Raw genomic sequence first — 26,485 nt, forward strand, 5'->3', positions numbered from 1 at the left:
TTCTCTCTCAGAATACTGTAGACACCACTTTGGATTAGCCTTTATATCCAAACAGCAAATCTGAGAAACATCTTTGGCATAAAAGAACATTTCTAAATTCTCACCTTGACGGAGGGTTGATCTTCAAATCACCTTTTCTGTAGCTACTGCAGGAGCTCTGTTTCATGCTTCCTACAAAGCAAATCGATTTTTAAAGACGAGGTAAAATTCAAGTAAAAAACATGGTACTCTGGCATTTCCAGGCTGGCCACGTAAGGAGCTCTGTAAACCCTTTCTCATACGAAACAGGCATAACTGGTAAAAATTATTATTTTAAAAAACAACTATTGAAAGTCTCTAGAAAATGTCCTAAGGAAATCAAATGAAGAAACATTTATCCATCAGTAATAACAGTGAGAGTTTGAGGCATTTAAGCCAAGACCCTCTCCCTGCACCTCCCCATCCCTAGCTCAGTATGACAGAAGCTCCAGTCTGTATGGACGTAGCCAAGAAGCCAAAGGTTTCCTCTCTACCCAGGTCCTACTCCAGAGATACTGCACTACCCCAAGATTGGGTGCCAGCATTTCTTATCATCCCCAGTTTTGTGGGACAGAAGCTCTGTCCACGCAGAAACAGCTGAGAAGTCTGGGGCTTCCTTCCTAAACCAACTCCTCATTCCAGGACATAAGGTCTTCAGGTGTAGCAGCTGGAAAATACTGTGTCCCAATTGCCGTCACTCCAGCTTGCTTGTAAGGAACTGTTTCTACACCAGGAGAGGCAAGGCAAGAAGTACCTTTCCCACCCTGTGCCCTACTTGTAAGCAACGGTTTTACTACAAAGGAGCAGGCCACTCTAACTGCCTTCAGCTTCAGAGCAGTGAGGCAGATTTAACCAAGAGGTAGAGGGAGGCCATGAAAATACACAGCTTGGTAGCCCTCCCCAAGTGAACTGATTTCTATTTGGAACAGAGCATGGATAAGTTTACGCATAGTCATATGACGATATTGGTAGTAAGCAATTAAGAGAATGTTGATAACTCCAAGAGAGTAATGAGTTAAACCAGGGATATTTAACAGAGAAAAGAAAAAAGAATCAGCAAACTTGAAGCAAGATTAATAGAGATTATGTATCCTGAAGAATATAGAGAAATAATAATGAAAAAAAACAGCATCAGAGAAATATCAGACGTAATTAAGCACACCAACATATACGTAATTGAAAATACCAGGAGAGAGACAAAGGATCCAAAAAAATATTTGAAAAATAATGGTTGAAAACATCCCAAATTAATAAAAATCATGAATCTAAGATACAGAAGCTCAGTGAAATACAGATGACACAAAGAAGTTTATATCCAGACACATCTTATTAAAAACTTTGAAAGCCAAAGTCAAGAAGGAAATTTTAAAAGCAGTAGGAGAAAAATCATATATACAAGGAAACACCAGGATCAGCAACGAACTTCTAATCTGAAAGAATGGAGGCCACAGGACAGTGAGATAACATATTCAAAGAGATAAAAGAAAACCATTGTCATCAAGAAACTTACACTCAGCAAAACCATCTTTCATGTTCAGTAGCACAGGATGACTATAGTTAACAATAATATATTGTATATTTCAAAATAACTAGAAGAGTGGAACTGGAATGTTCCTAACAAAAAGAAATGATAAATGTTTAAGGTGATGGATATCTCAGTTACCCTGATTTGATCATTACACTTTGTTTGCTTGTATCAAAATATTACCTCTACCCCATAAATACGTACAACTATTAGGTATTCATAAAAACTAAAAATTTGAAAAGATAGTAAAATATATTCCTACTTACAACAAGCAGAGAATTCACTGCTATCAGCCTGCATTAGAAGAAATAACAAAGAACATTCCTTCAGGCTGAAGGAACCGGACAGTAATCTGAATCTACACACAAAAAACAAATAGCACTAATAAAGGTAAGTGTACAAGTAATTATAAAAGAAAGTATAATGTCATATTTCTTATTGTTTTCAGTGCTTAACTATTCTAAAAACCAATGTATAAAACTATAATAGAGAATATACAAATATATAATTTATATATTTTCATTGCCGGGCCTATAGAAATATATTACAAAAAAACAGCACAGAGGAGACAGATGGGAGCAAGACTGTACTGAAATAAGGAATGACACCAAATGGTAACATGAGTCAGAGGAACAAAGAAAGAGAACCAGAAATGGTAAATAAGAGCGTTTATAGACAGTCTATAAATACTTACTTGCTCTTTTTTTCTTTTCTCAGATTTTTTAAAAAGAGAATAAATTATGTAAAATAATAATGGGTTTGGTATGCATAAAAATAGTTCCAAAAGAGAATAAATAGAGCTATGTAGAAATAACTTTTCTAAATCTCACTTGTATTAAGTTAGTGTAAACCCAAAGCAGATTATTGATAAGATATGTATAATGCAAGCTTAGAGCAATCACTAAAGAAAATAAAACAAAACATTGTCGTGAAGTATATTAAAAGGCTTATATACCAAAACCTAGCAGGATTTATCCCAAGATTTCAGGAGTGGTTCAACAAATGAAAATCAGTCAACATATTACACAAGATTAATAGAATGAGGGGGAAAAGAAACATGATTATCTTAGTTGTTGCTGAAAAAAATTTAGCAAACTCCAGTAACCTTTCATGATTGAAAAAAAAAAAAACTCAATAAACTAGGAATAGAAGGGAACTTTCTCAATATGATAAAGGCTATATATGAAAAGCCTACAACTAACATCATACTCAATGGTGAAAGCTTCTTCCCTAAAATAAGAAACATGACAGGTATGCCCAGTTTTACCACCTATATTTGTCATAGTACTGGAAGTTCCAGCTAAAGTCATTAAGCAAGAAGAAGAAATAAAAGGCATCCAAATTTGAATAGAAGGCCTATCTCTCTCTCTCAGATTACATTGTCTTATATGTAGAAAACTCTTCAGAAAATAAAAACTGTTAAGAAAAAATAAATACAGCAGAGTTGCAGGATAGAAAATTAACACCAAAAATTTGGTTGTATTTCTCTACACTAGCAATGAAAAATCTGAAAATGAGATTAAGGAAACAATTCATTTGCAATATCATCAAAAAGAGTAAAAAACTTAGAAATAAACTTAACCAAAAAAGTGAAAAGACTTGGACACTGAAAACTATAAAACGTTGTTGAAAGAGATGAAAGACAGACATAAATAGATGGAAAGACATTCCATATTCATCAATTGGAAGACTTAATATTATTAAAATGACAATACAACCCAAAGCAATATGCAGATTTAATCTAATTCTTATCAAAATCCCCAGAGCACTTTTTGTACAAGTGGAAAAGGCCATCCCAATATTTATATAAAATTTGAAAAAGCCCAGAATAGGCAAAACAATTTTACAAAAGAACAAAGTTGGAGAATTCACCCTTCTTGACTTCAACACTCACTATAAACTACATTATTCAAAACAGTGTGGCACTGAATGAGGATAAACCTGTAAATCAATGGAATAGAACCAAGAGGCCAGAAATAAACCTTCATACATACAGTCAATTGATGTTTAACAGTCTTTGTCAAGATCACTCAATAGGAAAATAACAGTCTATTTAACATAAACATAGGAAAAGTGGGTGTTCACTTGCAAAGATTGAAGTTAGACCCTTACCAAAATTAACTCAAAATGAATCAAAGTTTTAAATCTAAAAGCTAAAACTATAAAAATTTTTGGGAGAAGATATATCGGCAGATCTTCATGATCTTGGATTTGGTAGTGGTTTTTTAAAGATCACACCAAAAGCACAGGCAACAACAACAACAAAATAGATTATTTGGACTTTATCAAAATTAACGACTTCTGTGTATCAAAGAGCACTATCAAGAGAGTAAAAAGACAACCCACAGAATGTGATAAAATATTTGCAAATTATATATCTGATCTAGAATATGTTAATAACTTCCACAGCTTAACAACAAAAAGAAAAACAGTCTAATTGGACAAAGGACTTGATGAGACATTTCTCCAAAAAGATATACAGAGAGTCAGTAATCACATGGAAGGATGATACTCAACGTCTTTAGTTATTAAGGAAATGCAAACCAAAAGTATAATGAGCTGCCTCTTCAAACCTACTAGATTGACTATATATAAAAAAAAAAAAAAACAGAAAATAACAAATCTGGGCAAGAACATAGAGAAATTGGAACCCTCTTTTGTTACTGGTGGGAATGTAAATGCCACAGCCACTGTCGAAATTGATTTAGAGTTAACTCAAAATAGTTAAACAGAATTGCCTTCGAACCCAGCAATTCCACTTCTACATATATAACCAAAACAATTGAAAACAAGAACTCAAGCAGATACTTGTATACAAATGTTCATAGTAGCACTAATCACAATAGTGGAAATAATACAAGTGTCCATCAACACATGAATTGATTTAAAAAAATGTAGTGTATACATATACTGGTATATTGTTCAGCCGTTAAAATGAATGAGGTTCTGATACATGATACAACACTGATGAACCTAGAAGACATTGTGCAATAAGCCAGACACAAGAAGGCAGATATTATATGACTCCATGTTTACTAGATATCAATAGATAAATTTGTAGAGACAAAGTAGATTCAAGGATACCAGCAGCTGAGATGAGGAAGCAATGGAGAGTTATTGCTTAATGAATACAGAGTTTATCTTTGGGGTGATGAAAAACTTTGGAAATCAAAAGAGGTGATAATTGCACAACATTGTGAATTTAATTAATGCTACTGAATTTCACATTGTAAATGGTTAAGTGGCAAATTATATATCACATATATTTTACCCCAAAGTATAGTGAAATCAAGAAAGAAATTAAAATGTTACAAAATATCCACCAATACAAAATAATAAGTCAAGAACAAAAGTGAAAAGAAAACAATGAAACATATAGAAAAAGAAAAAGAAAGTGGCAGATGTAAATCCAACTGTATCAGTAATAATATTAAACATTCATCGGCTGAGTAATCCAGTCAAAAGACAGATACTGTCAGAATGGATAACAAAAGAAATCTAACTCTAGGCTGTCTGAGGAGATACAGTTTAGATTGAAACGGGTAATGTAGTTGAAAATAAAAGAAGGGAAAACATGTACAATGCAAAGGTAACCCTAGAGAGCCAAAGGGACTATAGTTAATATCAGAAAAAATAAACTCTAAAACAAAAGGTGCTACCAGAAATAGAGAAACTTTTTAAATAATAAGTTAATTCCCTCAAAAAGATATAACGACTACAAATTTAGAAGCAGTTAATAATATAGCCCCAAATTAAATAAAGAATACCTGACAGAACTGAAAAGAGAAACAGACAAACCAGGAATAAGCTGGAGGATTCAATACTTCACTTTCAATAAAGGATAGAATAATTACTCAGAAGATTACCAAGAAAATAGAGTTGAAAAAACTAACACAATCATTCTAGCACATATCTGTAGAACATGCCACTTAACAATAGCAGAATGTATATTCTTCTCAAGTGTTCATGGAACATATTCTAGGTTAGACAACATGCTACCTGTAAATCAAGCCTCAACACATTTAAAAGGATTGAAATCATATGAAGGGTCTTTTTTAAACACAATGGGATGAAATTAATAACACAAGGAAATTGTAGAATATCACAAATATGTGGAAATTAGACACTCCAAAATCGAAAGGGAAATTAGAAAAGGCTTTGAGATAAATGAAAGCAAAAATACCACATTTCTAAAACATATAGTAACACAGCTAAAGCAGGGTTTAGAGGGAATTTTAAAGCTGTAAACATCAATATTTAAAAAGAAAAATGGTTCCCAAATAAAAAACCTGACCTGCCACTGTAAGACACTGAAAAAAGAAGAGCAAACTAAATCTAATGTAAGGAGAAAGCAGGAAAAATAAATAAAACAGGAGAAACTTCTCAAATGGATAATACAAAAGTGACAGAAAAAATTAACCAAACCAAAAGTCAGTCCTTTAAAATTGTTAACAAAATTGGCAAACCTTTAGTACAACTGACCAAGAATAAAAGAGATGATTCAGATTACTAGAAGGACATACGGAAGAGTGATAGTACTACCAACCTTACAGAAATAACATGGATTGCAAGGGAATATAAACAACTGTATGTTGAAAAAAATTACGTAACAGATAAAATGGACAAATTCCTAGGATGACACTAACTACAAAATTAATGCAAACTACTACTTCTCTTTCAAGAAGGAGGAGAAAAAATAGGCCTGTAACAATAAGAGGAATGTCTTAATAATATTAAAATACCACACAAAGCCCAGGTCCAGATGGTTTCAAACAATTGATGCTATCAACTATCAGAATATATCGACTATTTAAAAATCTATCAACTATTTAAACAAAAAGTATTAATTATTCAAAACTCTTCCAAAACATAAAAGAGAAAGCATTTTTCAACTTATTCTGTAAGGTCAGTATTCCCCTAATACCAAAGCCAGACATAGATATGTCAGTATATATATTTTAAATCTATAGACCAATATCATTTAAGCAGATAGATGTGAAAACCCTAAACAGAATATTACCAAAGCAAATCCAGTCACATATAAAAATGACTATACATCAAGACAAAGTGGAAATGATCCCAGAAATGGAAAGTTGTTTTAACAGCTGAAAATCAATTAATATAATACACTATAAGAAATAAAGGACAGAAACACATGAAAATCTCTACTGATGCAGAAAAGTCATTTGATAAAATCCAACATCCTTTTATTAATTTTTGTTTACTTTCAAGAAAGTAATTATGGAAGATAACTTCCTCAATCTAACAAATGGCATTTTTGAAAAACTCATAGCTCGGCCGGGCGCGGTGGCTCAAGCCTGTAATCCCAGCACTTTGGGAGGCCGAGACGGGCGGATCACGAGGTCAGGAGATCGAGACCATCCTGGCTAACACGGTGAAACCCCGTCTCTACTAAAAATACAAAAAACTAGCCGGGCGAGGTGGCGGGCGCCTGTAGTCCCAGCTACTCGGGAGGCTGAGGCAGGAGAATGGCGGGAACCCGGGAGGCGGAGCTTGCAGTGAGCTGAGATCCGGCCACTGCACTCCAGCCCGGGCGACAGAGCGAGACTCCGCCTCAAAAAAAAAAAAAAAAAAAAAAAAGAAGAAATTGGATAGATTCACACCTCTCAATTTCCAAACTTACTGCAGAGCAGTATACAACTGGCCTAAGACTAAACAGATAGCTCAGTGGGATAAAATTGAAATTCCAGATAGATACCTCACCATTTATGGTCAGTGGATTTTACAAGAGTGCCAGGACAACCCAATGGGAAGAAATAGTCTCTGAGACAACTGAATATACATGCACATGCAAATGAATGAAATTAGACTTCTATCTCACACATACATAAAAATGTACCAAGTAGACCTCGATGTAAGAACTAAAACTATAAAACTCTTAAAACATGGGAGAACGAAAGAGTAGATAACCCACAGAATGGAAGAAATTATTGCAAATCATGTATCTTAAAAGGGTTTAGTATTCAAATTATTTAAACAGCTTTTACAACTGAATAAGAAGCCGGGCGCAGTGGCTCACGCCTGTAATCCCAGCACTTTGGGAGGCCGAGGCAGGCAGATCATGAGGTCCGGAGATCGAGACCATCCTGGCTAACACGATGAAAACCCCATTTCTACTAAAAAAACAAAGAAATTAGCCAGGCATAGTGGCAGGCGCCTGTAGTCCCAGCTAGTCGGGAGGCTGAGGCAGGAGAATGGCATGAACCCAGGAGGCAGAGCTTGCAGTGAGCTGAGATTGCACCACTGCACTCCCACCTGGGCGACAGAGCGGGACTCCGTCTCAAAAAAACAAAAAAACTGAATAAAAAGAAATTTAACCCAATTAAATAATAGGTGAAGCTTATAAATAGATATTTCTTCAGCAAATGTGTGTGAATGGCCGATAAAATCATGAAAAAATAGTTGGCAACATTAGCCAGTAGAGAAGCACAATCATGAAATACCTTTTCACACAGACAAATATAGCTGTAATTTTAAAAGAAAGATAATAACAAATGTTGGTGAGGATGTGGAGATATTAAAACCCTCCTGATTGCTGTTTGGAATATAAAATGGTATAGCTATTTTGGAAAAAATATGGCAGTTCCTCAAAATCTTTTTTTTTTTTTTCCTCAAAATCTTAAAGTTGTTGTTATCATAAGATTACACAATTTTACTCCTAGGTATATATACCTAAGAAAAATTAAAACGTGTCCATAGAAAAACTTACACGTGAATTTTCATGGAAGCATTATTTATAATAGTCAAAAAGTAGAAACAACCCAAATGTCTATCAGCTGTTAAACAGATCCACAAAATGTGGCACATCCATTATTATTTACATCCAATGAAATATTATTCACCAATAAAAAGGAATAAAATACTGATATATGCTACAAGATGGACGAACTTTGAAAATATCATGGTAAGTGAGAGGCCAGATTAAAAAGACCACACATTATATGATTCCACTGATATGAAATCTCCTGAATAGGAACCTCTGCAGAGACAGAAAGTAAATTAGTAGTTGCATAGACTGGGATGTTGGAGAGAAACAGAGAATGACTGCTAGTGGATATGGAGGGTTTTGTACGAGGGAATAAGAAGGTCGGGAGGAGTGAAAATATCGTGGCAATGTTTGCACATGCCTGCGAATAGACTAAAAGACATAGAATTTTACACTGTAATTGGGTGTATTACATGGCATATGGATTATATCTGAATAAAGATGTTTAAAAATGAATGATTTGGGAAAATATTGGAACCCAAAGATAAGTTACCTTTAAATTATACATTTATTCTGGAGAATAAATCATATGTAAATATGAGATGAAGATGATTTGGAGAATTAAATAAAATCTCTATTAAATGTTAGTCAATTCTGGGTTATGAGTATATTGGAGTTGGCTACTTTTTCTTCAAACTGCAGTTTTTAAAAAAGTTTTAAAGTGAAAAATAAAAAATAAAATAGGAAAGCATTTCACTATTATTTTATCTCCCAGGATATTTAGGTTTTGGTCTCACTCTCTAAACGTTCTCAACACAAGACTGTTGGACTTACATTTTGTTAACATAACAAAAATGTATTTTTCATTTCAGAGATTTCCGCATATTTTCAGACTGGCTCCTCCATGACATATCATTTTCAAGAACATTACACTTTAAGTGAAAACTCCAGCTCCCTCGTTTCTTCATTACACAGAGATGTAACATTGACCAGAGAAACGATCACGCTGAGCTTCCGAACCACACAAACCCCGAGCTTATTGCTGTATGTGAGCTCCTTCTATGAGGAATACCTTTCGGTTATCCTCGCCAACAATGGTGAATATCTTTTGTGTAAAGAAAAAGAGAACCCTGAATTAGAAAAATAGGACTGGAATGGCATGGGTCTTTTCGGCATTCCAACTATAAATGAAAGAAAACTGCATGCCTTCCAATGTCTGGTTTTTCAGTGCCTTCCTTAATGGTTATTATAAAAGCTAGCATTTCAAGATTAAATTAAGATGCTTTTCTCACATTACATGTTTGATGATTTTATGGAGTTGATATGCCGTTGTATTCTTATTATTGATAGGATGCCTTTAATAGTACATGATGACTCACATTGGTTTTGCAGTTCATTTTGAAATAAGATATCTAGATACATGACATACATTCCCTCCTCATTCTAAGCCAAATAGAGGAGCATTTATGTGGATGTTATAGTACAGCTATATAAAAGCCAGTTCCTTTAAGCAACAGATAAGTACAGCTGTTGTCTATCTCATCAGTGGCTGAAAAACTAGTTATATCACTTTAATAGAAGAAAAGTATAGTAGCAGCCTCTCAAACAGTGGTAATTGAGGCATTCTAAGGCTTTCACAGTTGAACAAGAAGACCAAGCTTTAAGTTTGTTAGATACACAGCACAAAAATTTAATGTCTCAAAAAAATCTACAAAATCTCTGATTAGGCTGGACGCAGTGGCTCACGCCTATAATCCCAGCACTTTGGGAGGCCAAGGCGGGCAGATCACGAGGTCAGGAGATCGAGACCATCCTGGCTAACACTGTGAAACCCCGTCTCTACTAAAAATACAAAAAAATTAGCCAGGCGTGGTGACAAGCGCCTGTAGTCCCAGCTACTTGGGACGCTGAGGCAGGAGAATGGCGTGAACCAGGGAGGTGGAACTTGCAGTGAGCTGAGATCGCACCACTGCACTCCAGCCTGGGTGACAGAGAGAGACTCCACCTCAAACAAATATATATATATATCTGATCAACAGAATCTTAGTATAAGCTGCAAGAGAATTATAGATAATGAGGGTACATCTGTGTAGGAGAGGGGTATGTATATTAGATGATGTAGATATTTTTTTGAAACCTTGTCTCCTGACAAAACCTTTCTCTTCCTCATTTTTGGATTATGGCAGGAGACGTAAAATAATTCTGGCTATAAAAAGTCTTTATCCACGTATCAGTAATACATTAAAATGAGTCTTAGAAGTTATAATTACAGGAACTGAATATTGATACAATGTTGTATGGAGTTTCATCATTTCATAAAATAAATATCAAAGTCATAATGAATTTAGATCTGAGTTCTGAGCTCATATGCATAATTTAAACCTTTTCATTTAAAAATGAAGAGAGACTGCTTGTTAACAACACATTTAGTCTTGACTTTTAAAATAGCATCATTGGACCCAGAGTCTGGCACTGGAACAGCACTTAAGTAATTACTGTTCCAGGAAAGATGGCTATTGGGTGCATCTAAATTGATGCTAAATAGATTCAAAGGTGCTGTAAGTAAATAATAATAAAAGTGCTCTAGAATCTGTATCAAGAGTTTTATAAAATACCACTTTAATTTTAAATGCCGTTTATTTTTCTTTTTAGGAAGTTTGCAGATTAGGTACAAGCTAGATAGACATCAAAATCCTGATGCATTTGCCTTTGATTTTAAAAACATGGCTGATGGGCAACTTCACCAAGTGAAAATTAACAGAGAAGACGCAGTGGTCGTGGTAGAGGTAATCCCCAAAATTCAAAAGTCAGACTAACTAATATTATTATTTTGAGAACAAATAATCTAATGCAAAAATTTGATAATAAATATTAATGAAAGAGCAACCCATTCAGTGCTGCTCTTCCGTAAGTCAAGAAAAAGAGGCCAAATACGGCCAGGATCTGGGGGAGAGGAGGTGTGGTTTATTCTGTATTGCTTTGTTTTGTTTGTTTAGCAATATAGTTCTGTCAAAGGTATTATTAATATTTTACTGTTTAAAATATCCAAATATCTTTATTTGTTTTACTTGACTCAGGAGGGAATGTTCTCTAGTTTATTATAGTGACTACTGGTGGAATCTGTTCATTGATATTGCAGTGGGAACTTGCCTTATTCTGATTATAAAAGAACAAATACTTTAGCAACTTAAACACACGGTTTAAAAGCACACAACATAGTCATTAAAATGGGAATAAGTAAGAAAATAGACCTGAGTCACAACAGACGAAGTAAATTACACGTTGTCATTGGCATTGAAGGAAAATCGACTTTTAATCTGCATAGAGGACAACAATGCTTGGTTTTATGTTTGAAATGTTCTCCACAGAATGAGTACGTATTTAAGTTTGAAACAGCTGCTTCCATCTTTTTCATGGACTCTGCCCATTATAGATCCTTCCATTATGAAGAAGAGTAAAGCCAGCAAGTGGGTAGATCATGGATACAGTGGTAGCTGATGGCATCATAGCAATTGCTCTAAAATAGCTTCCCCTTCTAAATGATTAATTATTTGAAGGTGGCTCCTTGAACTTTTGTAGTGATACTTAAAAGTGATTTATTTTCATCTTTTCTTTCCTCATCTTCCTTTGCTTCCTTATCATTAAAATTGTACTTTCTGTTGATGTTTGCTTCTCGTGGGACATCTAATAGGTTAACCAGAGTGCAAAGAAACAAGTCATCCTGTCCTCAGGGACAGAATTCAACGCCGTCAAATCTCTCATATTGGGAAAGGTTTTAGGTAAGTAGAAAAAGGGCTTTTTTCCAAAAAACGCAAGTGTCATGTCACAAACCCTGGAAGTATTCATCATGCTGAAAGAAGCTCCTTGTCTTACTTGAATAATAATTTCACAGTGAGTGACAATCAAGGTGCAAACTGTACTCTTGCCTGAGTGTACATATAATCATGAGTAAGTGCTGCCTGTGAGATGTGCAAGGGCGTTCCTGGAAAAATACCTCCACACTTACCCTCTCACTTGGCAATCATGCATAATGAATCACGGTATTTTTCTAACCCTTCTTGAAAAGTGAAATGTTATCAAAGATGACACAAAGTTCACAGATTATGTATGTATTAATCAACATCAACTCCAGAGACCGTCATTCTATGCTAAAACTACGTTTGAGTTGAAAACAAGAGGAAAAAACTTTATCTTATTACAGCAGATGAATACAGTTTTAATTCTGTCTCAAGCCCTGCTTTACGTTGTTTCCATCCTTTATGACTCTAGTATCTAACAGGAATGGGGAGGCATATTCATAAATATCTATTACGCAAGGTAGAAAGTTACAGTAATTGTCTATCATATTGTTGTAAAAGCACAGTTAGCTTTACATTTAATAAAGGAACTGAGGAAAATAATATTTTTTAAAGAAAAATACCCATCTTATGTAAATCAATTAAGAAAATAAACTACACTTTAATATTAAGAGGATCAAAAAGTAGAATAATATTTATTATATAATCTTTGTTTCCTTCCAAAAAAAGGAGAACATGGAATTGAAAGTGTTAATGTTTTCATTCAAGGATGGTATATTCAAAGGCATGTAACTTATGGTATAAAAATCTACATTCAAATTCAGCAATGAAGTATATAGTAAGAAGCAACTGATCTCAGAAAATTATAAATATTCATTTTGCCTGTCCTTGGAGGTAGAGATAATCATCAAAGATTAATAAAACACTTTATACTTTGAACAACTATATTTTAGGATTGGTTCTGCTATAACTTTTTTGCCACTCTCACATCATTTAGTAATTATACCAAAACTACACTTTTATATTTAGATTTGGAATTATATAGGAAGTGCTTTCTTTAACTTATAGTAAAATAGACCAACAAGTTGGCTCATAGAGAAGCCACTAATTTTACAAAGAAAGTTACCCAAAACACTCTGTTCTAAGTTATCAATATATTTCTCTGGAGTCTCTGTAAATCTTTGATTCATCCATTCATTTAAAAATATTTGGTGAGCATCTACTATGAACAGTTTATTAAGAGAAGTCTGGTTGGGCGTGGTGGTTCATGCCTGTAATCCCAACACTTTGGGAGGCCGAGGTGGGCAGCTCACAAGGTCAAGAGATCGAGACCATCCTAGCCAACATGGTGAAACCCCATCTCCACTAAAAATACCAAAAAAAAAAATTAGCTGGGTGTGGTGGTGCGTGCCTGTAGTCCAAGCTACTTGGGAGGCGGAGGCAGGAGAATCGCTTGAACCCCAGAGGCGGAGGTTGCAGTGAGCTGAGGTCATGCCACTGCACTCCAGCCTGGGGACAGAGTGAAACTCCGTCTCAAAAACAAACAAAAAGTCTGCCCTAAAATTACATGATTCTTCTCTAAACTACAACTATTTAATGTAAACCCATCTTGTATCATGTCAAAAGATAAAAATACTCTTACACTTGTTAAAATGGTGTGGCAGACTTTATTCAGGACTACGGCAATAGGTATAGGAATTACTGGAATGGGGCTTTGCAGTTGGGGAAAGAGATTGAGCTGAACTTCAAATACAACAAGGAAAAGTGGGGATTCATAGCCGAGGAGCAGAGTGGCTGTGGTGGGGTGTCTGAGTGGAAAATTACAAAATAGGAGAGAGTAATTCTTGCCAAAATAACTTACCAGGATTCTTGGTGAAGCCAGGCCAGGGTAGTCAGATATCACCTGTCGGGTGATGAGAGGGATGAAAAGGTGGTGATTAGATACTGAGGGTGATCAGATACTGAGGGTGGGAGATTTGGGTTAAAACCAAATTGGCAGAATTCTAGGTAAGCTGGACGATGAAAGACCAAAGGTCAGGCTGGTTGAGCAGAGAGCTTAGAGTAGCCTGACCAACATCTGGTCATGGGGAGAGTCTTTGTCGATCCTGTCAAAGTTCTTTCTTGGAAAAAAATAAATTATGTAAAGATTCTTGAACTGGAAACATCATAGAAAAAATATAAGTGTAAGAGAAATTGTCATTCTGGTCAGGATCTAACTGTACTAAAGTAAAACCAAAGAAAGAAAGGTAAAAAGGTAAAAGTGAGAGCAGACAGACAGAATTTCCCAAGCCTCCCATTTAGGGAAGAACTGTTGGGGGGACCCCACGGTGGGGTGGGAGGGAGGGTCGGGAGAAAGAACCCGTGCCATCGATCATCTCATTGTTGGGAGTGGGGAAAGGTGGAAAAAGAGGATCTTGTTTTCATGTAATCGTGTAAAGGAATAATTTTGATTGTGAGGGCTAGGGAAGTTGAGCTCTCAAACTCACAAAAGGGAAAGCAGGAAATAAGAAGGAAACTGATTAAACCAGCAAAATAAAAGGAAAAAAGATGAAACAATCCTGCGAAGTAAATAGTGTAAGATAAAAAAGAATAAAATCAGATATAGTGGTTATTCCTCTAAAGACGAATGGACTCAATTCTGTCAAACTAGGTTTAAAAATTAACAGTTAAATGCTCTTACAACATTGAACATGAAGGGGCCTGAAAAAAACCAGCAGGCAACAGCTGATAAATGTAAGAAATGCAGCACTACTTTCAGATAACATTGAATTTAAGATTGGAATATAATCGAATCCTAAGAGGGATATTATCTGATGACAAAAGATACAGTTTATTTAGATAATATGAAAGTCATCATACAAAATAGCAACTATAATACAATAAGCAAAACCAGAAAGGATTTGCAGAGCTCTGCCCTCATCTCCAAGAGTCGTTTTTCTGTCATCTCCGGATTATTGACTGAGTCCCATTAAAATTGTATTTTAATGCTGTATTTTAAAAATTAAATGGCAGAGGATTTCTTAAATGTATGCCATTAACTGCTTTCCTGTGAAGCTCTGGTACTTGCAGCGAGCCAGCCATCCGGACTTGCACAAATCTGTTATCATAACCCTGACAGTGGAAATGGTTGCCAAAAGTAAAGATTCAGGGTGACCTCCCCTGGAGTGAAGGAACAAGGGGTTTGGAGGGACTTTCGAGGGTCGCTGTCTTGCAAATGCGCCGCTGCGCCCTAACTGTGTGTCCCCTTCTGTCCTCAGAGGCCGCCGGCGCGGACCCGGACACAAGGCGGGCAGCGGCGAGCGGCTTCACTGGCTGCCTCTCCGCGGTGCGCTTTGGCCGCGCTGCTCCCCTGAAGGCGGCGCTGCGCCCCCTCGGCCCCTCCCGGGTCACCGTCCGCGGCCACGTGGCCCCTGGGAGCCGCTGCGCGGCGGGGGCGGCGTCCGGCTCCCCGGCTCGGGAACTGGCTCCCCGACTCGCGGGGGGCGCAGGTGTGTGGCCTTCCACCCCAGCGCACGCGGAACTGCGCTCCTCTCACGTTTGTGAATTTCTCAAAAGCCTTCTCTTCTGTCTCTGTCCTCCTCCCGTTTTTCCTTTTTTAAAATCTATTTCTGTGATGTTCTTAATTCACTTTTAATTGACAAAAGCTGGTGTGTGTGAATTGTGGCGTGATTAAATCAAGCTACTAAACATCTTTCTCCCTTTCCCCGTTCTAGGTCGTTCTGGACCAGCGGATGAGGGAGAGCCCTTGGTTAATGCAGACAGAAGAGGCTCCGCGGTCATCGGAGGTAACAAGGCCCTGAATGACCTGTTGTTTGTCATTATCGCTTTAGATAATGATGCATTGCTTAGCACAATGGGAAATATATGTAAGAACCAACACTCAGTGGTGAGGTCACAGGGGTGCTATGTATTGCTTTGTGTTTTTCTGGTTTTTGTTTTTTTCTATTTGAGACAGGAGTCTCCCGCTGGCACCCAGGCTGGAGTGCAGTGGCGAGATCGCCATTCACTGCAACCTCCGCCTCCCGGGTTCAAGCGATTCTCCTGCCTTAGCCTCCCGAGTAGTTAGGATTACAGCCGTGCGCCACTATGCCTGGCGAATTTGTTGTGTTTTTGGGAGAGACAGGGTTTCTCCATATTGGCCATGCTGGTCTCGAACTCTTGGCCTCAAGTGATCCGTCCGCCTCAGCATCCCAAAGTGCTGAGAGCAAAAGCATGGCCACCGTGCCCGGCCTTCCTTGATTTTCTGAGGCAGTATCTGCTGATTTCAGCTTCCCTGGGGATGCTCAGTGTGTAAGAATTCTGCTGAAACAATTTTTTTGAAGAACAGTTACAAAACTAATAATGAATTTGAAAATAGCTGTATTCCCTAGGACATATGGGATATTTGTCAAGGTAATGGCAACTGCTGGACGGACCTAAAGTAATTATGTTCAAAGCAATGGAAACCTCAGCTAATTATCAGAGCACACACTTTATAGTACTTTCCTTCAATGACAAATGGCATGATTTAGGATACTCCCATAACAATGTTTCACTTATTTAAGAAGTTTTAAATGCACACATTATTTAAAGTGCATTATTATTTTAAAGTGTACAATTCCCTGTCATTAAGGACATTTACAGCAGTAGCCATTGTATGTTTCACTTTTAATCATACTTTGACAAGAACTCATCTAATAGGCTAAGAATGTTTTGCGGTTTTTAACTGAAGAAAAGTAAAATTAAGCACAGTTTAAAAGTATGTTTAGGCAATGAAAACTTTTTTCTAAAATATAATTTATTTAGAACTGGTGCAAAAAACAAGCATTCACCTTTCCTTGTTAATTAACGAGTGAATTATTGAATTTTTTTTTTTTTTTTTTTTTTTTTTTGAGATGGAGTCTTGCTTTGTTGCCCAGGCTGCAGTGCAGTGGCGTGATTTTGGCTCACTGTAAGCTCCACCTCCCGGGTTTACACCATTCTCCTGACTCAGCCTCCCGAGTAGCTAGGACTACAGGTGCCCGCCACCACGTCCGGCTAATTTTTTGTATTTTTAGTAGAGACGGGGTTTCACCATGTGAGCCAGGATGGTCTCTATCTCCTGACCTCATGATCTACCCGCCTTGGCCTCCTAAAGTGCTGGGATTACAGGCGTGAGCCACCACGCCCAGCCGAATTATTGCAATGTTGATTGTATTCTTATTCTGCAGAATCTATAACACATACAAAAGTAAACTAGGTGTGTTTGTTTCCTCCAAAATGACAGAAAACAGTTTCAACATAATAAAGTTTTGACTAAATTTGAGTTGGGGATATTTACATTTCCATCACTATCTCAATTCTTTTTCTCTTAGAAAGTAGTAAGGTGTAAATTAAAAATACATGACCTGGTGAACAAAAACTGTTTTTAAAGTTTCCAGTGGGAATGTGGTCAATAATGCATATCTAAAAGGTATACTTGTGTGTTCAATTTTAAATACAATACAATCCGAAATCAATCCTGCCTTTTTTAGGAGATTTTTTTCATTGCAATGCAAATGCAATTTCAACATGCCGAACATTTTCAGACTAGGTTTCCAAGGCCTACAGACATTTACACAATGTCAGGGATAGTGCCCAGCTTTTGGTGATAAGGAAATGGGCAAGTTGATAATAGAACCAGCTCTTATCTTTGGAATTGTATTATATTGCTTGTGGTCAAGTATCACTGGCAAGATTGACTGAGTAAATGTAGAGAAACATCTTAGCAGTGTTCCCTTCCCCTGATAAGTTCTTACTTGGTTTCTGAAGGAGGGGATGAAAAGGAGTCTGGAAGGCTTCCCCTGGGCTCTCCCAAAGGGCAGTTTGCATTTTCTAATATGGACTGGCTGAAGATATAAAGTAATATTTTTGTGAAGTGCTTTAAATGTACGATGTAGACAGTAAAAGTGTGGGGGAGGAAATATAATTTCTCCTCATCACTCATAAGTTTGTAGTTGGGACAGACCTCTGATTAACAAGAGAAAAACAAGCCAGTTTACTAAGGCATGCAGCCCACAGCATGTGGGAGAAACCTCAGTGAAAGTCGAAGCGCAGTGGCTTAGAACTCTGGCTCATCTTCAACAATACATTCGTGGAGAAATGACTGACAGGACAATGGAAAGCAATTTTAGGCTTCCAAAGGCGAGAAACCATGGGAAGATAAATATGTGGGAAGAAACTAATGGAGTATGTGTGTTTGTGCATGCTTCTGCTGACATCCCTGAGCTGATAAGAATGGTCTCCGGTACAAGAGAATTTACATCCTGTCTTTAGGTGAAAAGAGGGGAGGCTCTTGAGAGCTCTTCCTCCATTGGCTGCTTCTTAATTGCCTTTACCTCAAAATATTTGTCAAAAAGGCATATTTGGGGGTGACATATTCTGATTACCTTCAGAAGCTTGTCTTTATATGTATTTACTTCTTTTAGCATAGATTTTACTTTCATTTGTCACTAATACGATTGCTTCAGTAAACAGCATTCTGTGGCATGGCTTCACGCTTTAGCACTCTGGCTCTGAATTAAAGCCTGAAACAATTTGTAAAGATACTGGTACCCAGGCCTTCCATTCATTTATTCTGATTTACTGACTTAGTGTGCAGCTAGAGTCGAGAATCATGGGCACTGCTAATGGTTTCAATATTTTAAAACATTTCACCTACCTCTTTCAAATAATCCACATTCCAGGTAAAAAAATAATAATAAATCTGCCTGCATTATTTTTGGTAATAGGGCTTGATTACATATATGCTACACTACTGCATTTCAAAAGTATAGTATCATAAAAGTATTTGAAAACAATTTTATTAAAATGTACCCATTTCATTGTACTAATGATAACATTTAATGATCTATGATGATGCTAAACACTCTATACTTTTTAAATGATTTAAAATTTCCCACTTGTTAACTGAAGGATGCACGTGGTCTTAGAGACGTATATGTCTTTCTTATTTTAAATCTGAAAGCATTATCTGAAACCCAATCATCATATACCTGTAGGGAAAAAGCGTAACACAGCCACATCCAAAAGTCATAGTAGCTCAGCAGTATGCTAAATGTCATAAATTTCTTGGCGTTGGCATTTCTGAGTTTTGATGTTTTCAGTTTATAATATAATAGATGGTTGGTTTATTTTAACCAAACTTAAAAAGCAATGATGTCTTCAAAGCCTCTGATTGGAGCAAAAATCACCATTTATATTCTGACATTGAGGCCAGGCACGGTAACTCACACTTATAATCCCAACAATTTGGGAGGCCAAGGTGAGAGGATCACTTTAGCCCAAGAGTTCGAGACCAGTCCGGGGAACATAGCATCTCAACATAGCATCTCTACAAGCACCCCATCTCTACAAAGAATAATTGTTTAAAAAAAAAAAAAAGAAGGTAGCTGAACGTGGTGAAGTGGCCTATAGTCTCAGCTACTTGGGAGGGTTGAGGCTACAGTTAGCTATGCCACTGCACTCCAGCGTGGGTGACAGAGTGAGACCCTCTCTCTAAAAAGAAAAAAGAAAAAGAAAAAAGTTCTGACATTTTATTTTTTCTTTTTCCTCCCTAGGTGTGATAGCAGTTGTGATATTTATTTTGCTTTGCATCACTGCCATAGCCATGCGCATCTATCAACAGAGAAAGTTACGCAAAGAAAATGAGTCGAACGTCTCGAAAAAAGGAGAGTGCTAAGACAGCTCTAAACAGTGAGCTCTACGTGCAAAACACAGCCCATGAAAGCCAGAAAGAGTGAGTCTTCTGATTGGCAGCTGTGGCTGTCTCTATCACCGTGACTGTGGACTTGCCTGCTGTTGCCATCAGGGTGCACACAGTGGGTGCAGTGCTGTCACCTGGCTGAAGCCCTGCAGCCTCAGCGCCTCTGGGAGGCCCCTTTCTCCCTCCGTGAAACACAGTCCTCCACGTCAGTTTCCGAACGGTGAGTTAGGTATGGCCATGAATCACCGTTCAGTAGCTTCCCCATTCAGACTCTCTTCCAAAACTGCAGTTTGATCTGTGTTAATAATTGTGGGGTTTTAGATGAGAAAAGGATTATAAAGCTGTGACCCTACTTTATTTTTTAAAAATGACAGAACTTTTGTTCAGATGTGAAAGACAAACTTGCACTTTGTTAATGGAAAATGCATTTGTAAAATGCTTTTTTGTTACTTGAAAACATATCTGGAATCCCTCTTTTTGGCCCTCTGCTGCTGTTTATGAAACAGGAAATGCTTCTTGGTTTACCTTCACTGGCTTTTCCATAGTCCTGGAATCCAGAGCCAAGCGGCCTACCCAAAATTTACAGCCCGTTTCTTCCCCCGTGTGATGGTTAATACAACACAGGAGAAGCCTGGAAATACTACCGTCATTTTTGGTGTATTGCTTTTTCTAATTGACTGTTTTTAATCATTTTGATAAATTTTAATGTTGAAATTAATATTGAATGTTAGCTATGAAATTTTAGTATTGAATTTTGTAATGGAACAGAAAATCGGTAGGTAACAAGATGCAAGAGGATGTCAATACAAGATTGTCTGCCTATTTTTCTTTGTAATTTGTAATTACAGTTTTTGTAAATTGTGATTATGTTTTTAACTAAATTTACAACCAGATATAAACACTACTTCTTACACAGAGTTATCCTTTATTTGTGTCATTAATACCTGAATGAAACATCATCCTAAACTTATTTCCCCAAAATTTTGAGAGGTCATATCTGTTTTCCTCTATCATTCATTTCTCTTTTTCTAAAAGTTGTTACTGATATGCCTTTAATTTCCTGTGACTCTGTTATGTTGTACAGAACATCTTTTCAATTTATTAAAAAAAAAATAGCTTAACTAAAGATCATTAATTCCTTTTCTAACTTTTGAACTGCTCTAGGTATAAATATCATTGTGTATTATCTCATCTAATTGCTTTTGGAATGTAAACTGAAAGCTGTTCACTCCAAGAAAAGTTAGCATTTATATGTTTATTAAATCTGCCATTCTGATCACAGGTTTATGACCATGGGGCCAAATTTCCATAGATTACCCAAAGTTGAATATATGCTATTAACTGGAACATGTCTCATTAAGGTTTACATACACACTAAGACAGCAAAGGATTGGAATTAACTTTATGGAGACAGTTCCAAGGACTAATATTGAAGCAGTGGTTATTTGATAATGCATGGAACCACCATTTGGATTCAATAAACCAATTATATAAAAGCAATGATGCTACAGTCTTCATATTCCACATACCAACTGCCTAATGAGAGGGTATATTTCTTCCACATCAGGGCAAGTTGAAAATATACTGATTCAGCATTACTATAACATAAATGAGTTTCCATCTTCTCATTTGTGTTGTTTTTGAAAGAATGAATACACTGTCTTAAATCCTCTCTTAACAAATGATCTCTTCTCAGAATACTACATCTGTATTGAAAGTACAGACAGCCCATTGCTCACTGCACTTTTTGCAAGACAGCAAAACGGATGCATCAAATTATATTGATACATCATCACCATCAATCTTTTGTACTGATTTTCAGACTTAATCTTATTTGAAAGTAAACTCATTTTTAAATAAAATAAAAAATATTTTAGGGAATGCTCTATAAAATTAAAATTACAAAATTACATGCTTTTTAAATTTATGCAAAAATGTGCAGACAAATGTATTCTGTATTGGTTTATGCATTACTTTACCCTTCTTGTATATTTTGAGATTATTAAGATTTGTTGATCTTTTTTGATTTGATATTTATTTTAAATTATTAAACGCAAAGTAGCAAGAGATAAATATTTACTGATTGCTAGATGTAAAAATATTTCTGAATGTATATATTTAAACTTCTGCCAGAGAGCAACCATCTAACAGTCAACTTACTAAAATCTAAATTAAGTACTTTTTATTGTTGCAGAGAACTTAGTCTTTAAATGTTATTTAGATATGTAGATGCTGGTTGCAAGTAACACCTTTTTGTAATATAAAAGTAAAAGCGTAATAATTTCCCAAATTTTGTCTTCAAATTAAAAAAGAAAATAACATATAATTGCCATTCTTCATTTGAGAAAGCTGAAGATTCTGATGCTTAAAAACTTCAAAATTCTAATATTAAAAATAGAGTGGTTAATGTGACATTGAAGGCTTATCTCTGTAAAAGAGTGACACTGGTGCACTGTGGTATTATCTCAATATTTTTGTCCAAATTCACCTTAGGAAATCACTGTAAATCTTGATTGTTTCCTAAGAGTAAGTATTATGGCATAAACTTAACATACTTTGATAGTAGTTAGTACTGGTACATGATATGTTCTACCCCGTGTCTCTCTTACTGTGAAAGATCATAGTAAATTTAACATATTTTCATCCAGACTCTGTATGATCTTTCATTGTAATGGAGACATGGAGTGGAATAAGTCATATATTAACATATAAGATTTTTTTTAACCTGCTCAGGTTTATACATGAGACAAAGATAAGGTTGTAAGAGTTAATTTCTTCAAGTGGACAGTACTAGTAAGTTGTCATGCTTGGACTAAACTCCTGACACTTCTCTCTCTTAACTTCAATCCATAGAGAAGCCCACCTTCCTGCCTTCCCAGTATTATTTAGCAGAGGAGAGAATCATACTAGGCGATTTGATCCTCTGTTTGCCTAGACTGACAATAATTCTGGATCTTTGTGCACATCGTCTCTGAAAGAATATTTTATGGGAAATCTATTTTTTATTTTTATTTTTTATTTTTTGTGTACATACTAGGTGTATGTATTTATGGAGTACATGAAATGTTTTGATACAGGCATGTACTGTGAAATAAGCACATCATGGAGAATGGGGAGTATCCATCCCCTCAACATTTATCCTTTGTGTTACAAACACTCTACACTCTTTAAGTTATTTTAAAATATGCAATTAAGTTTGTATTGACTATTGTGCTATCATATAGTAAGTCTTATTCTTTCTATTTCTGTTTTAACCCATTAACCTATCCCCACCTCTGCCCCACCATTATCCCAGCTGTCTACCACTTTTTGCAGCCTCTACTAATCATCCTTCTACTCTGTATATCCATGAGTTCCATTGTTTTGATTTTTAGATCCCATACATAAATGAGAACATGCAATGTTTGTCTTTCTATGCCTGGCCTATTTCACTTAACATAATGATCTCCAGTTCCATCCATGTTGTTGCAAGTGACAGGATCTCATTCTCTTTTATGGCTGAATAGTGCTCCATTGTGTATATGTACCACATTTTCTTTATCCATTTGTCTGTTGATGAACACTTAGGGTGCTTCCAAATCTTAGCTGTTATAAAAAGTATTGCAACAAATAAAAGAGTGCAGATGGAAAATCGATTTTCATGGCTTTTTTCTTTAATAAAACATTAATTTCTTCATATGCAACTGGAAGGCAAACAAATGCTCTATTTACTTAGTTTATTCTTGAATCCATACGTGAGGTTATAATAAATGGATTATTAAAATATACTTGAAGTTGGGGAAGAATTATATGGACACGTTTTAAATCAAAACATGATGAATTGGTTGTTTAACCTTCTACCTCATTGGCCAATCTGGGGCAAGATGAAAGTATTTGTAAACACTGTTTTGGCAATTAAGTGTAAAGAGAGAACCAATTTTTTAATTAAAAAATTGAATTCCAAGAATTATAGAGCTTTTCTATTGGTAAAGACATGAAATATCATAGAGTCCAATGCTTTCCTCCTCCTTCACACCTCAGGCTAAGCTCACTGCTGATGCATTGTCAGAACAGCCACTTATGGTTTCAGTTGGTATACTTGAGTGCAAATGTGAATAATGTTTAAGAAGGTTACATAAAGTTGCCATTACTAGGAGTAGTAGCAGAATTTATTATGGATTAATCATATCGTCAGGAAAATGTACTGAAGAACTACTTCCTGTGGTATTTTTTTTAACAAACTGATAACACAGTTTATTGCCTATAGGTGGAGGATTATGAACTAAAATTATATTTTTGCATTTTATTGTGCCATTATATATTTTAAAATGTGAGGTTCACATTGTTGCATTTGCTTTGCGAATAAAAATATCTAAACTCATAAGATGAACTTTTAGATTTTGCGATATGAAAATTTCTAACTTAGCTAGTTTGTGATGGTACCTAAACATTTAAGAAAGCCCTTAAGGCCGGGCGCGGTGGCTCAAGCCTGTAATCCTAGCACTTTGGGAGGCCGAGACGGGCGGATCGCGAGGTCAGGAGATCGAGACCATCCTGGCTAACACGGTGAAACCCCGTCTCTACTAAAAACTACAAAAAAACTAGCCGGGCGAGGTGGCGGGCGCCTGTAGTCCCAGCTACTCAGGAGGCTGAGGCAGGAGAATGGCGTGAACCCGGGAGGCGGAGCTTGCAGTGAGCTGAGATCCGGCCACCGCACTCCAGCCTGGGCGACAGAGCGAAAACTCCATCTCAAAAAAAAAAAAAAAAAAAAGAAAGCCCTTAAAATAGAACCTCTGTGGCTGCATGAGCACTTTGTATGACTCATATCACATTTTAACTCCTTAAGCAAGCCAGTGAGGTAAATCATATAATTATCCCTATTCTTGCAAATTTCACAAAGGCCTTCACTGCTTTGATAAAATGTTACACAGATAATTACTGACAAAAATGGGTTAGAATGCAGGTCCTGACATTTCTAGTTCCTGACCAATTCTACAGGTTGCCCTGCTCCCATAATATGCTCCAGTCTACAATGTTCATCTTAATCTGCAGTGAGTAAACATAATTGACAGCTGAATTTTCTTCTTGTTCCAAATCTTTAGGATATGATTTATATACGTTATTTACATACATACATATGTATGTGTATGTGTGTTTACACTTACATATATATATATATTTTTCTTATTTTACTTCTGGATAAGAGGGAGTAATAGGGAGCATATTTACCCTCTAACTCTCCTGCATGAAGCAACCTCAAGCCAGACAAAATACATGAAACAACGGTTTTCAGTACACTGGACATCAGCACGGAATGTCATCCCTGAAGGATGGGAAACAAATAAGACGTGTGCTGTGAATATCCCAGCTTACAACCTGAGAGAATTTGAGACAGCAGTGCGACAATGGAGATAGCTTAAGGAAGCCTAGCGGGTGTCTGAGTGGAGTAGCTGTTGCTGCGAGTTCAGGTACACGAAGGTGGCTAGAGATTGCAGGAGGAAGTGCCAGCGAGGAAGGAGCTGCACTTGGAGAAGATTTTGCAAAGCTGGAGGGGGTCCCCCTTCAGTGTGTAACAAAGTGCATGAAACCACCTGAAGCAAGGGAAAGAAACACTCAATAACAGCAGCATTTATCAACCTTTAAAAAACTATTATTGACCTCCTTAAGGAATCTTTTTAAACATCTTCTTTTCTAGTCACCTCTCTATTAATTTTTTTTTTTTTTTTTTTTTTTTTTTTTTTGAGATGGAGTCTTGCTCTGTCGCCCAGGCTGGAGTGCAGTGGTGCGATCTCGGCTCACTGGTCTAGGTTTTTCTATTGCTGGGTCATTTTAGATTAATTGATTTTTATCCTTACTATAGGTCCTATTTTCCTGCCTCTTCACACAATAGAGTTTTGGTGATCTGTGGGACAACTTCAGTTGACTAATCTGTGTGTAATTGGAGTTCTCAAAGGAGAAAAGAGAGTGGATGGATAGAAAAAATATTTTTAAAAATTAATAGGTGAGCATTTTCCACATTTGATGCAAACTATAAACCCACAGACCCAGGAAGCTCAACAACCCCAAGTGGGGGTACTATTAAGAAAACCACATCACAACACGTCATAAGCAAATGGATCAAAACTCAGAGTGGTAAAGAGAAAAAGACAAGTCTTACACAGAGAACAAAAACAAGGATGATACCAGACTTCTTTCTGGAAGCAATGCAAGGGGAAGGGCAGTGGAGCAACATCTTTCACGCTTCCAGTGAAACACCTTCCAACCAAAAGCAGAAAACTGTCTCTCCTAGGGTTCTATGCCCAGCAAAACCGTCTTTCAAGAAAGGATGAAATAAAGATATTTTTCAGACATACAAAAGTTAAAAGTAATTTATTACCAGCAAACCTGGACTATAAGAACAGTGTAAAAGCCTTTCAGGAAGAAGGAAAATAAAGAACATCTTCATGCAGATAGAAACATGGATCCATACAAAGAAATAAAGAGCACTGGCAATAGTAACACCATCAGTAAATATACAATACCTGCCCTTATTACTTAAATATCTTTAAAAGACAATGGGCTGTTTAGAAATCATATCAGTGTCATGTGAGTTCTGCAGCATGAGTAAAAAAGTAAAATATATGACAACAACAGCCTAGAGAGACTAAATGGAAATATAGTTTGTAAGGTTCTTAGACTGTGCATAATGTCTATTAAAAGTTGGCTATTACAAGTTATCTTTAAGTTAAAACATCTGT

At 36.4% G+C, this 26,485-nt stretch overlaps 1 protein-coding gene across 2 annotated transcripts in view; it reads left to right on the top strand.

The window, feature by feature from the left end:
- The window catches only part of LOC104659883 (contactin-associated protein-like 3), a 243,106-nt gene extending 222,214 nt beyond the window's left edge, over positions 1 to 20,892 (top strand). Inside the window, exons 18-23 of one of the 2 annotated variants that reach the window (XM_010360050.2) lie at positions 9,143 to 9,367; positions 10,923 to 11,056; positions 11,962 to 12,049; positions 15,325 to 15,555; positions 15,781 to 15,852; positions 19,624 to 19,897. In XM_010360050.2, the coding sequence (XP_010358352.2) occupies positions 9,143 to 9,367; positions 10,923 to 11,056; positions 11,962 to 12,049; positions 15,325 to 15,555; positions 15,781 to 15,852; positions 19,624 to 19,745 (872 nt within the window). In that variant the 3' untranslated portion in view covers positions 19,746 to 19,897. Of the gene's footprint in view, positions 1 to 9,142; positions 9,368 to 10,922; positions 11,057 to 11,961; positions 12,050 to 15,324; positions 15,556 to 15,780; positions 15,853 to 19,623 lie in introns of both variants that reach the window. The other variant, XM_010360049.2, reaches the window with a different exon arrangement.
- Positions 20,893 to 26,485: the final 5,593 nt, after the last annotated feature.

The sequence above is a fragment of the Rhinopithecus roxellana genome, chromosome 16, assembly GCF_007565055.1.
Source record: "Rhinopithecus roxellana isolate Shanxi Qingling chromosome 16, ASM756505v1, whole genome shotgun sequence".
NCBI lineage: Eukaryota > Metazoa > Chordata > Mammalia > Primates > Cercopithecidae > Rhinopithecus > Rhinopithecus roxellana.